The sequence below is a fragment of the Conger conger genome, chromosome 14 (assembly GCF_963514075.1).
Source record: "Conger conger chromosome 14, fConCon1.1, whole genome shotgun sequence".
Taxonomy (NCBI): Eukaryota; Metazoa; Chordata; class Actinopteri; order Anguilliformes; family Congridae; genus Conger; species Conger conger.
The window spans coordinates 30,490,858-30,502,624 of record NC_083773.1 but is presented as its reverse complement, the minus strand read 5'-3'; the positions used below and the strand labels follow the sequence as shown (position 1 = coordinate 30,502,624).

The following is an 11,767-nucleotide window of genomic DNA, read 5'->3' as shown; positions in this document are numbered from 1 at the left end:
GGCTTACATGAACAGATCATGATTGTACAAGCTTGCATGTGAACTGCCAGCACATTCTTTAAAACATTAATAGCTTAATTAATACATTGTGAATGTGGTGGAGTTGTCTAAGCCTATAATCACTGTACTTTTCGCCTATGTTGATCATGCACAAATACAGTGTGAAAAGACCGGTAAAGAGGTTGGCCCTGTGATCACTGCACATGGGCTATCCTACCACTGCTATGCGGATGATACCCAACTCTTCATCTCGTTCCCACCATCTGATACACAGGGTTCTGCCCGTATCTCTGCTTGCCTGAGTGACATCCAGAGCTGGATGGATAACCACTATCTAAAGCTCAACCCAGGCAAGACTGAAATGATATTCATCCCTGCTAATACCTCTCCCCATCTGGATCTCTCCATTTCCCTCGGGGATACCACACTCACGCCATCACCCAGTGCAAGGAACCTCGGCGTGGTGATGGACAGCAGACTGTCCCTTTCCGAGAACATTGCGGTCACCCGGTCATGCAGGTTCTTCCTATACAACATACGGAGAATCCGCCCCTTTCTCACCCCCTACTCGACCCAGCTCCTGGTCCAAGCGATGGTTCTGTCCCGCCTGGACTACTGCAATTTCCTCTTGGCTGGCCTCCCAGCGTCCGCCATCAGACCCCTCCAACTTATCCAGAATGCAGCAGCTCGTCTGGTCTTCAACCTTCCCAAATACTCACACGTCACCCCCCTGCTTACTTCCCTCCATTGGCTGCCTGTCATGGCTCGCATCAAATTCAAAACATTGGTGCTAGCCTTCCAAGCAGGTAAGGGGTCTTCCCCAGTTTACCTACAAAAAATTACCTACACCCCTGCCAGACCTCTTCGTTCAGCCTCCACAGGCTGCTTGGCGCCTCCCCCTCTCCGAACCTCCACCTCACGCTCACGACTACTGTCTGTTCTGGCTCCACGGTGGTGGAACGAACTCCGCGTCGAGGTCAGAACTGTAGAATCTCTCCCCACCTTCAAGCGCAAACTGAAGACGCACCTCTTCAAGCAGCACCTCTCCCCATCCCTCCCTACCTCCCTGTGATCCTTAATTGTTGTCTTTGTGATTTACGTAGTGTTTCGGTATTTTTAGTTGGCTAGGTAAGCAGTATTTGGATAGTTAAGTTTGGTCACTTTTGCTTTGTTGTTTAAAAAAAAAAATATATATATATATATATATAGGCAGGCCCTGGTCCTTATCTTTGTTGTACGGGTAGCAATTGAAATTGTACTTCCCTCTAGGGTCTTTCAGCACACTTAGCCCTGGTTATGGGTATGCACTTTGTTGTACGTCGCTCTGGATAAGAGCATCTGCCAAATGCCAATAATGTAATGTAATGTAATGGTAGTCAGATGTATGTCCCAGAAGCTCTCTATCTTTGAGTATCATAATATGGACCGGATGTTCGTTCACACGCAGAACAGTAGCCATACATAACACAGGGAGACTGACACAATGTGATTTCACAGGAGAAATGTTTTATTGGTCGGTTTGGGGGACACAGAATGACAGAGCATGTGATAATGAAATGGTAAATGGTGATAATGAGGATGAGAAAAACCGTGTCTATGGGTTTGATCACACTGGCAGCATACATGCACAGACAAAAAGAAACAGCCACAGAAAGGCTTCCAGCATCTTCCACAGCAGGGGCGTCAAACTAAAATACAGGGGGCCAGAGTGTCTGTGAGGTTTGTGGTCTCCTTTCAATCAGTTAAAGCCTTGAGAACAAGGTGTCTGGATTCTTCAGCCAATCATTGACTTGAATTAACAACTTATGCCGAGAATATGTCGAAAAGCAGCAGACCCTCCAGTGTCACACCTGTGTTATACGATTCAATCCATATCATTGCTTTAGAACTGACTTGTGTACAGTCTGTGAGGCAATACTGTAGCATAGATGTGCTGAATAGCCTGTTTTCTTATTCTTAAGTGTTCTTACAAATCAAATGGAGTGAAAAGCAGAGAACTTGAACTGAACTCAAACACAAACATGGGAGGTTGCATTTTCCCTGTCTGTAGGTAGCAGTAGGTACAGACAGTGAAACTAACATTCAGACATTAATTACAGTTGAAAACTCTGACCTGTAGCAGGCCTACACTGTATGGTTACAGTACGTGGATGTATAACAGCTTAATATGAATTATTCTGATAAAGATGGTGGTATTTATCCAGCATTATGTCCGTTTGACTAACTTTGTTCAGTTGTTAAAAAATGCTATTTAGCATTGGATATCTTTTTGAAATGGTGATGTGAGCTAGCAAGCTCATTTGTATGGCAATGTCCTTGAAGTAACTGCATACTCAGCTAAACTACAGCAGCTAGCATTAAACTTTTGCTTGTCAGAAAGACAAAGAGCGGTAACTGCATTCGGCTAGCTATTTTACTGGCTAAGTGCTTTTCAGACGCAATTAATCAGTGGGGCCTTTTGGTAAATCTGTGAATGAGTGAAAATTGATTTGTTCTAACCATGACTATGAGGGGAACAGAATAGTCCTCACTCAGAGTCCTCCATGACATCCTCGATGACATCCGAGGACTCGGACACAACCTCTCCGTCCTTGGTCTCGATCATTTTAATGGTAATGCTCTTCTTGGTCTGGGTGAGAGAATTGTAATCGTCGCCGTCGACACCTCCGCCAATTCCCCGGCTAAGGCTGACACCGCCGCCCGTTCCCCGGCTAAGGCTGACACCGCTGCCCGTTCCGCTGCTAATGCTAACATTGCCGCCAGTCCCGCTGCTAATGCTAACATTGCCACTGCCAATGCCTCCCCCGTAGCCGCCCCCGTAGCCTCCCCCGTAGCTACTGCCTCCCCCGTAGCCACTGCCTCCCCCGTAGCCACTGCTGTAGGTGCTGTAGCTGGTCCTGGTGCTCTCCAAAGGAAAGGAGCTGTAATTTGCTGTAAGAGATTGACAGGAAAAGTCAGATAGAAAGATAATCAGGAAATGGCAAGCTGTGAAGAGTTATAGTGTGGAAGCAGTGACTCACGGGCATAGCTCTGTTTGGAGACGCTGATGCTCTTGATGCCACTGGCCAGCCTGTTAGAGAATGGACAGGACATGTTATGGTTAACATAGTTTGAAATGTATAATTAATCTACTCCCTTTAGATGTATCCCCTTTAAGGCACACAGGCATGCTGATATTTTTCCATGGGGTGCTGATAATAATAATAATAATAATAATAATAATAATTATTATTATTATTATTATTATTATTATTATTGATCTTATTATTATAGATCTTATTATTATAGATCTTATTATTATTGATCTTATTATTATTAATAAGATCAATAATAATAAGATCTATAATTGATTGATCTTATTAATAATAATAATATTATTATTATTATACTATTTACACAGCAGCTTTAAAGAGTTGCTCACCTCAGCCATAACTAATATGTATTACAAGCACAGCAGACATATTGCGCCAGAGTAAGCAAAACATGTCAATTGAAGTGGAAAAGGGGGGGATTTATTCAACTGAATAAATGTAATGACTGCATGTGGGATAATTGTTGAGGGAGTTGTAGTCCGCCTGAGGCTCACCTGTCCTCCTCTCCTTCCAGCAGCTTCCTGTAGGTGGCGATCTCGATGTCCAGGGCCAGCTTGACGTTCAGCAGGTCCTGGTACTCTCTAATCTGGCGGGCCATGTCCTGCTTAGCCCTGAACAGGGCGTCCTCCAGGTCATTGATGCGGAGCTTGGCGTCCCTCACCGCCATCTCCCCACGCTCCTCCGCCTCGGCGATCTGATTTTCCAGGTTGCCGCGCTGATTGGGGATGGAGACGTGACAACCACATAAAACCCTGGCCAAGAAACAGCGGCCTGTGCTACACCTGAATCACCGTGCTACACCATGCTGCAGGCTAGGGCTTAGGTAGTGGCCCCAGGAGCTATGGAAACTACTTACTTTGTGAGTAAGTGTGGCCTTTTTTTTTTTACCTGTCCCTTGACGAGTTCAATCTCGGACTGGATCCGCACGATCGCTCTGTTCAGGTCAGCAATCTCTCCCTTTGTGGATTTCAGGTCATCCCCATATCTGCTAGCAGAAGTCTGGATCTCCTCATACTGATCCAAAGAAAACAAACAGTAACAGACATCCTTCAGCCTTAAGAATATAAGGACATGATTATACATTTGTGATAATAACTCATTAAATAGATATGTGTGAAGTACCGTAACAACTGGGCTATCCTTTGTCACAGATGCACAGAGCTCAACGCTCGGCAGTGGTTAGCAGGAGTAAACCATTCTCCGAGTCAGAACCTCACCTTGGTCTTGTACCAGGACTCTGCCTCGGCGCGGCTGCGGTTGGCGATGTCCTCGTACTGGGAGCGCACTTCCGCCACGATGGAGTCCATGTCCAGCTTGCGGCTGTTGTCCATCTCCACCACCACAGAGGTGTCCTTCACCTGTGCCTGCAGCTCTCGCAGCTCCTGAGGATGAAGAGGGAAGAGCGCTTTCACCGGGTACCTTTCACTGGCCGGCCTGTAGCGTAGTGGTTAAAGTACACGACTGGGACCCGCAAGGTCGGCGGTTCGATCCCCGGTGTAGCCACAATAAGATCCACACAGCCGTTGGGCCCTTGAGCCCAACCCTGCGTTGCTCCAGGGGAGGACTGTCTCCTGCTTAGTCTAATCAACTGTACGTCGCTCTGGATAAGAGCGTCTGCCAAATGCCATTAATGTAATGTAATGGGTACTGGAGGGAACAGCTTGCTGCCTCTACTCATTTACAGACAACTGGTGAGCTACTGCTTCTGTGCGCCCTAAGCTTTGGAAATCATTGACAGGCAATATCAGAACTGCACAAACAATATCAGCCTTTAAGTACAGAGACTGATATTCATTTCTGTCCCCTGTAGGAGGCACACGTTTGTTCTTAATCTCAAGAGCCATATATTCTATGTTGTTGAAACATGTATTTTCACTGCAATGTTTTTTTAGTCCAAGACAAAATAAAATAAAAACATTTTTTTTCTAAGAGGTTTCAGGAGGTATATCATGCTGCAGCAAGTCTGCTTTTGAGACAGTGGGGGATTTCTGCCTGGTTTTGAGTGCTTTTGAAGGAGAAACGGTGATGAGGAGGACTGTGCGCCTCACCTCCTCATAGATGCTCCTCAGGAAGTTGAGCTCGTCCGAGAGGCCGTCCAGCTTGGCCTCCAACTCCACCTTCATCATGTAGGCCTCGTCCACATCCTGACCACAAAGGAACAGAGGTCACACTTTTACAGTGCAGGTAAAGGAGTCCTGCTTCTCTCCACTGGTGCCGACAGAATGTGGGAGGGGGTAAACAAATTGCCAACAGGGCGTGCAGAAGGGGATTAGCGCCGCTGACCTTTTTGATGACCACAAAGTCATTTTCACATTCTGTGCGCTTGTTGATCTCATCTTCGTACCTGCAGGGAAGGGAGGCAGGAACAGGTCAGCCGCCAAAATCAGACTTACTGGCTTCCAGACATAATGATTCATTTTCTGTTACTAATTCTACCATGACAATGTGTGGCCATTTCACCACTTGCAACCATTTTCATCAGCTGTGACATTTAAACAAAACTATTAAAATGAAACTAAATTTGTGTGCCTTTTTTCTATGTCTGACCATTTTGAAAAATGGCCTGCGAAGACAAGAAAGACCCTTTTTAAAGGTGATAAGCAGTGTCTTTTAAAAATGATTAATCGTTCAGTGAATATATTTTGGAGATTCACAGATTGAAAAAAATAAACCTAGTTCACCTGTAGTAAATAATTTGTATTCTTAACCAAATCTATATTCTTTATTTCCTTCCTGTATTTTTGTCTTTCTTTCCTGGTGAACACGCGCATATTCGCGTTTCAGCATGTCGTAGATGCATTATGCAACATTCACACTAGAGGGCGATCCTTCATCATGCAAGGCCAGGGGTGTCAGGGCGTGGCATTGCTTCCTTTTTTACTCCAGGCATGAAGGCCACCTGGAGTAGACCAGTAAATCATATAACTTGTAGCTTGTATGTCAATGTTTATTGCACTCCTGTGTTACAAGTGCCAACAAATTTCAGTGTCTGAAATTTCAGGTCTGGCAAGATTTTTTGTAAAGATCTGAGAAGACTCTAAAACTGGAGAAATCCATGTAAGTTTTATTGCTGTCTTTCAGGCATGAAGATGATTTATGGTTCCAATTAATTGTATCCTCTAATTCTTTTGTTCGGTTAGTTATATTTGTTCCACTTTAAGAAGCATCACTCAAAGCTGGCACAATAAAGCAGAACGCGACAATCAAATAAAACCTTTTTTTTTTAGGTTTTTCTTTTTTCTTTTTTTTACTCTATTTAGGTTTTTATACCATGTTGCACACTGGGTATTGGGAAGTTTGGGTATAGGGTTTTCCAGGTCTACTGAAGACCACATTCCACCACGTTAAGCTCAACACGTGAACCAGAAGGGACTCACTTATTCTTGAAGTCCTCTACGAGTCCCTGCATGTTGTCGAGGTCTGACTCCAGCTTCCCCTTGTCGTTGGACAGGCTGTCCAGCTGCCTGCGCAGGTTGGTGATGTAGGCCTCGAACATGGCGTCGATGTTGGAGCGGGTGGTGGTCTGGCCCTGGAGGAGGCCCCACTTGGTTTCCAGCATCTTGTTCTGCTGCTCCAGGTAGCGCACCTGTGGGGGAGATATATAGGAGGGCAGAAGAGGCATTAGGCTTTGTGTGTGTTACTATGGATCAATGGCCTAGCATGTTTACACAGAGAACACGCGTCCAAGTGTAGCTGTGGCCTAAACCTACCATTCATTTAGAGTGAAATTAGCACCATATCAAATGGCCACCTTTGATTTAACTCAACTATTCATGCAGACACAGTCTGCTGGCATGGCAACTTCTCATTGTACTTTTGCCAGCTGATATTTCCATAGAGTGCAATTTTTCAAAAGGCGGAAGTTGCAATCTTCAAACAGGATGCAAAAAGGCACACGTAGTTGGCAAGTGTCATGTGTTTAAACGGATACTGTTCAAAGGAAGCTAGTGAAGGGAATAAGGCAGTTACATTTTCCAGAGATACCATTGTGTGACTATGTTAAGATGGCAAAGGCGACGCAGTGATAAAACTAAAAGAATAATATGAAACAAAAGGGGTTGAATGAATTTAAGAAAAAAGAAAATGTTTGGGTAAGCGTAGTCATTTTTGAACCACTGGAAAACTATTATTTCGGTCCTGCAGAATTTAGAGGTGGGGGGGGGGGTTGGGGGGCGTGGCAGGGAGTGGAACAATGATCCCTTGATTCTCCTCTCGGCAAGTAAACTGAGAGTCACAGACCCTCAATCATCAGGAACATTACGTAACTGACTCTCTAACATCCCTCTGCCAGCCACTTTAAACATTAACCAGACAGACATATATTTCCCAGCTCAAGACTGGAGAAGGCAGTAAAAGTCTGTGTGTTTGAACTTATCTTATGGCTGCAGGATCGAGTCAATGGGGCATGTGCCCTTACAGAATGCAGTGGCATTTGGTCTCATGATAACTGTTTTCTAGGTTCAACAAGTGACCACAGCACATGGCTCAAGCCAAGTGCAGTGCAAGTAGATTTTATTCCTCATGAGTAACTGAAGGATATTGGCTCTGCCTGCTTAGTCATATACGAGTTGTACAGGTCAATAGAATTAAGTACATCTGAGAAAGATAAAAGCAGCCTTTTTTCTACATTTCAGAGATCCAGAAAGGCACAAGACCAGGCAGAGAGATTATGAAGAAGAGCACTGACCTTATCGATGAAGGAAGCAAATCTGTTGTTGAGGGTCTTGATCTGCTCCTTCTCTTGTGTGCGGACGACTTGGATGGAGGGGTCAATCTCCAGATTGAGGGGGGCCAGTAAGCTCTTGTTTATGGTGACAGCGGTGATGGGTGTAACAGCACCGAAACCCATGCCTGCGCCTGCACCCGCTCCTCCCCCCGCCCCCATCCCCATCCCCATCCCCAGCCCCATGCCACCTCCATAGGCCGCGGAGCTGGATATGTACCCGCCGCCAGCCCTGAAAGAAGCCCCCGAGCCCCTGCTGGCGCCCCCGAAGGAGCCCCCGCCGCTGTAGCCGCCGCCGCCGTAGCCCTGGCGCCCGGAGCCGGCGTAGGACAGGCTGCTGAAGTTTCGGGGGGCCGTCCCCGATGACACCACCGTGTAGCTGGTGGTCTTCTTTTTCATCGACATCTTGGCTCGCAGAGCTGGCCTACGAAGAGGGTGAGTACGAGAGTCAGGGAGGCCGGTGTTCTATATTAGAGGGACTCAACACAGACTGAGTGTTGGCCTCTGTCCCACTTTTATGAGCCTCCCAGAGGCAGGGAGGAGCCGGGTCGTGCTGACGGCTCTGGATTGGCCGAGAGGAACAGTGGGCAGGACGGAGCTGTGGAGCCCTCCCCTCTTGAGAGGCTGTGAGGCACCTGGTCGAATAATCTCTGGCCTCTCAAAAATCCCCCTGCTTTTGCCCTGCAGACCAGGTTTTTAAAGCTTTTTTAGCCATATGGAATGAGTGTGGAAGTTACCAGTCTAGTTATGGAACTGCTTTTTTTCTTTCATCAGATTTCAGCATATATTGTTGTTTAAGTAAAATGCTCATAATTTGTATTGTGAATATATTCTGGTTCGAGGTGGCCACATTGACACCGACACAGAAGCCAGGTATGAAATGCAATAACCAAGAAAATGTTGGATAGCACAAACAATGTTATAAGAAAATAAAAAAGAAAAGGTAAAGCATTGGTACAGTATGTACTATATTTCATACACAAGCTGTGTAGGAAATAGCTTTTTATAAAATAATCAAAATAATTAATATTAGCTGCAAGCAATGCATTTTGGGCCTACAATTAATGTATGTTCGCAGTGCTGCTATGGGGAGATATACTTGGAGATTACATAAGTATTAAAGCACCCAGGGTAGTAGAAAAATTATGTGTAGCAAGTGTACTTCTAGGAGAAGCACCAGAAACCAAAGTTGCAGAATATACAAACAGAAAATACACTTACATTTGCAGCAATTACATGAAGGAGTTTTTAACATTGTTTTGATAATATTTCTATATTTATATTTAAATGTATGATATTTAGCAAAAGCATCTGCAAGCACCAGGACAGTATAAAAAGCAACACTACAGATATTCAGTGCATACTGCATGAACAGCACTGCATACGAGCCCAATATATTGAATTGAACTCCATACCCTGGAACGTGTTGCTTAGGGATATCGCCTCATGGGGAAACATGGGGTGTGTTTCCTGCACACTCCTTATCAGGCAGTCGGGCAGTGAGCCTTCCGCAGAATTCTGCCCCTTCGGCTGCATTTTCTCTCAGTGAGTCATCCCTCAGACTAAGCTTTCCATCCTTCCCCTCTCCCTACGAGACCGCCGGCCTTTGTTACTCCGCATGATGGAAATGGTGATTAACCTTTATTACTTTACCAACTTCTCCCCCCAGCTTGTTTTGTCAAAGTGGTTTGGGGGCTTCATAACCATATTTCCTGTGGGAAGGATTGGGCTTGCCAGCGGCATTTATGACTGGACTGAGAAATCAGTTTGTAACCAGTTGAACAAAATGGGTGTTGGAGAAACTTAGTCTTACACAGAAAGAGTCCAAGAGTTTCACCTTTTTAAAATAAATTAAGTCTAATTGAAAACATGTTTGGAGAACAGTACAGTCTTTAATGACTTTTTCCCTTTGTGTTTAGCATTCTTCCTCAGTGGGAGCCATTTTGAGTTAATGTATGGTTGTAATGTATGGTCATTCATGAGCATACTTTAGACAGAGACCCTTTGTGCTTGCATCTGAAACACAGGAGCAACACGCAGCATAATGGACCAAATATATTTTGCAAAAATGTATCAAATCTGGCCAGCTCACACTGCACTGCTAGAATTTATTTTACTGGATCACATAAAAGTGCATTTATACAATCAAGTACAATAAAAGTGAATAACATTAATGGAATACAGTTACATTTGCACAAATTGGACTGCAAATTTTGAGAGACATTTGTCCTCATGTGTCAATGCAAAGGAAACACATGCAGTATGGCTTATTATTATTATAACAATTTGACATCAAAGTAAATAATAGAAAAAAATCTAAGTAATTCGTAAAATAAACTATAACTGTAAGGGGAACATGTAGCCATGGCAATGCTTGAAACCCCTTTGGGTTTTTTTCACCACACTATATTTCTCACTCAATCCCCCTTGAGTGAGACAGCTCAAAAAAGCTATTAAACAACATTCCTCAGTTATCAGCAGATTGAAGAACAAACTCAGCTTTTCTCTTTCAATTGAGCTGTTGCTTCTTCAGTCATTTTAGTCTTACCCAATAACGCTTTCAGTCCCAAGTCCAATATGAAGTGGCTTGACCCAAATCCAAAGGAGTTTTGGCTTTGGTTGAGAAAAATTGAGAACATTGAGACAATTTAGTAGGGTTTTAATACGGGAATAAAACGATAGTATAGCAGTCATATTGATTGGTTAAAAAGGTATAAGGTCTGAAAGGGTTAACTGACTCACTGAACGCACGGTAACCTACAGTCAGTCAGTGTGTGCAACCTGTATTGGTTTAATGCCCAAACAGTTTAGGAAAGAAAAGGTAATCTTTGACCAATGACAGATATTCTGCATGCCTACGTTTGACAGGAGAGGCATTGTGATTGATATCTTTACTATGCTGTGGAGCTGTGTACAAAAGGACCCCTGAACCTTGGACACTGTGGGTGCGTTACTGAAACATGCTACTACATGTTGTCTAAGGTCTGTGGCTGTAAAGGTGTATCTGTTTGTGTCTGCCTATGTACATACTATGCATGTGAAACCTTAAAGATTATTGTAGATTTCTGCTTTATGTTTGTGGCTTGAGGTGTGTTTGTGAAAGAGGGTGCTCTTATACAGTACTCTTATTGCAAATTAAATTTAACTTTGCATATTAAATTACAGTAATCTTTTTTTTTTTTAAAACACCTAATTTTAACACCATGTTAATTTCAATTAGTAAATTTACTTATGTCGGCTAATTTCAGCCCCCTTAACAACCATTTGATTTTGCACAACTCAAAACTAACGACAGCTGCTCCCCCTTGAAAATGGCTTTGCCGAATAGGCAGTCAGAACACTGATGCTCACAGATAACAGCAAATACCATTTCTGGGGGGGTGTGGCCATCTCCAAATACCAGTTCAATGCCAGGAAAAATATGGTAATCCCCATCGGATCCTATGCTGGCCCTGAAGATTTCAGTGAATAGTAACAATGCCTTACCACACCCAAGCTTCCAGGGCCACAACGAAATGCTATATATAACACTTGATTGCTTTCCCAGTGAGAGAAAATGTTGCCATGGTTTTAACGCTTGTTTTGGAGTGTAAAAATCAAACACAGACACATTGTTTTAACTAGCCTATCTAGTGGTCTGTCAAACCCTGCCAAAAAGTGTATATATGTGCATAGCATATTACATTACATTACATTACATTAATGGCATTTGGCAGACGCTCTTATCCAGAGCGACGTACAACAAAGTGTGTTTGTGTGTGGTGTCATTATGATGCAGGGGCTTGATTGAGAATGGTGGCACACCATTCTCAGAAAAAAACAGTTTATGTGAAAATTGCTGGTTCAGGCTATACATCAGTTTCACTTGTCATATGATGTTTGTTTATACTGAGGACGAATTATAGAGCAAGATCTTAGAGTGGGTAAGATTTTTTCTCTTTTACAGCCCATC

The 11,767-nt window shown here is 43.9% G+C and overlaps 1 protein-coding gene across 1 annotated transcript; it reads right to left on the bottom strand.

Annotated features, from left to right (window-relative positions):
* Positions 1-1,486: 1,486 nt before the first annotated feature.
* Positions 1,487-8,290, bottom strand: LOC133109951 (keratin, type II cytoskeletal 8-like). Its single transcript, XM_061219735.1, has 9 exons — positions 7,780-8,290; positions 6,470-6,678; positions 5,376-5,436; positions 5,141-5,236; positions 4,310-4,474; positions 3,981-4,106; positions 3,587-3,807; positions 3,021-3,070; positions 1,487-2,931 (listed from the first exon to the last, which is right to left on the bottom strand). Exons 1-9 carry the CDS (start codon positions 8,218-8,220, stop codon positions 2,528-2,530), a joined length of 1,773 nt encoding a protein of 590 aa, XP_061075719.1. The 5' UTR covers positions 8,221-8,290; the 3' UTR covers positions 1,487-2,527.
* Positions 8,291-11,767: the final 3,477 nt, after the last annotated feature.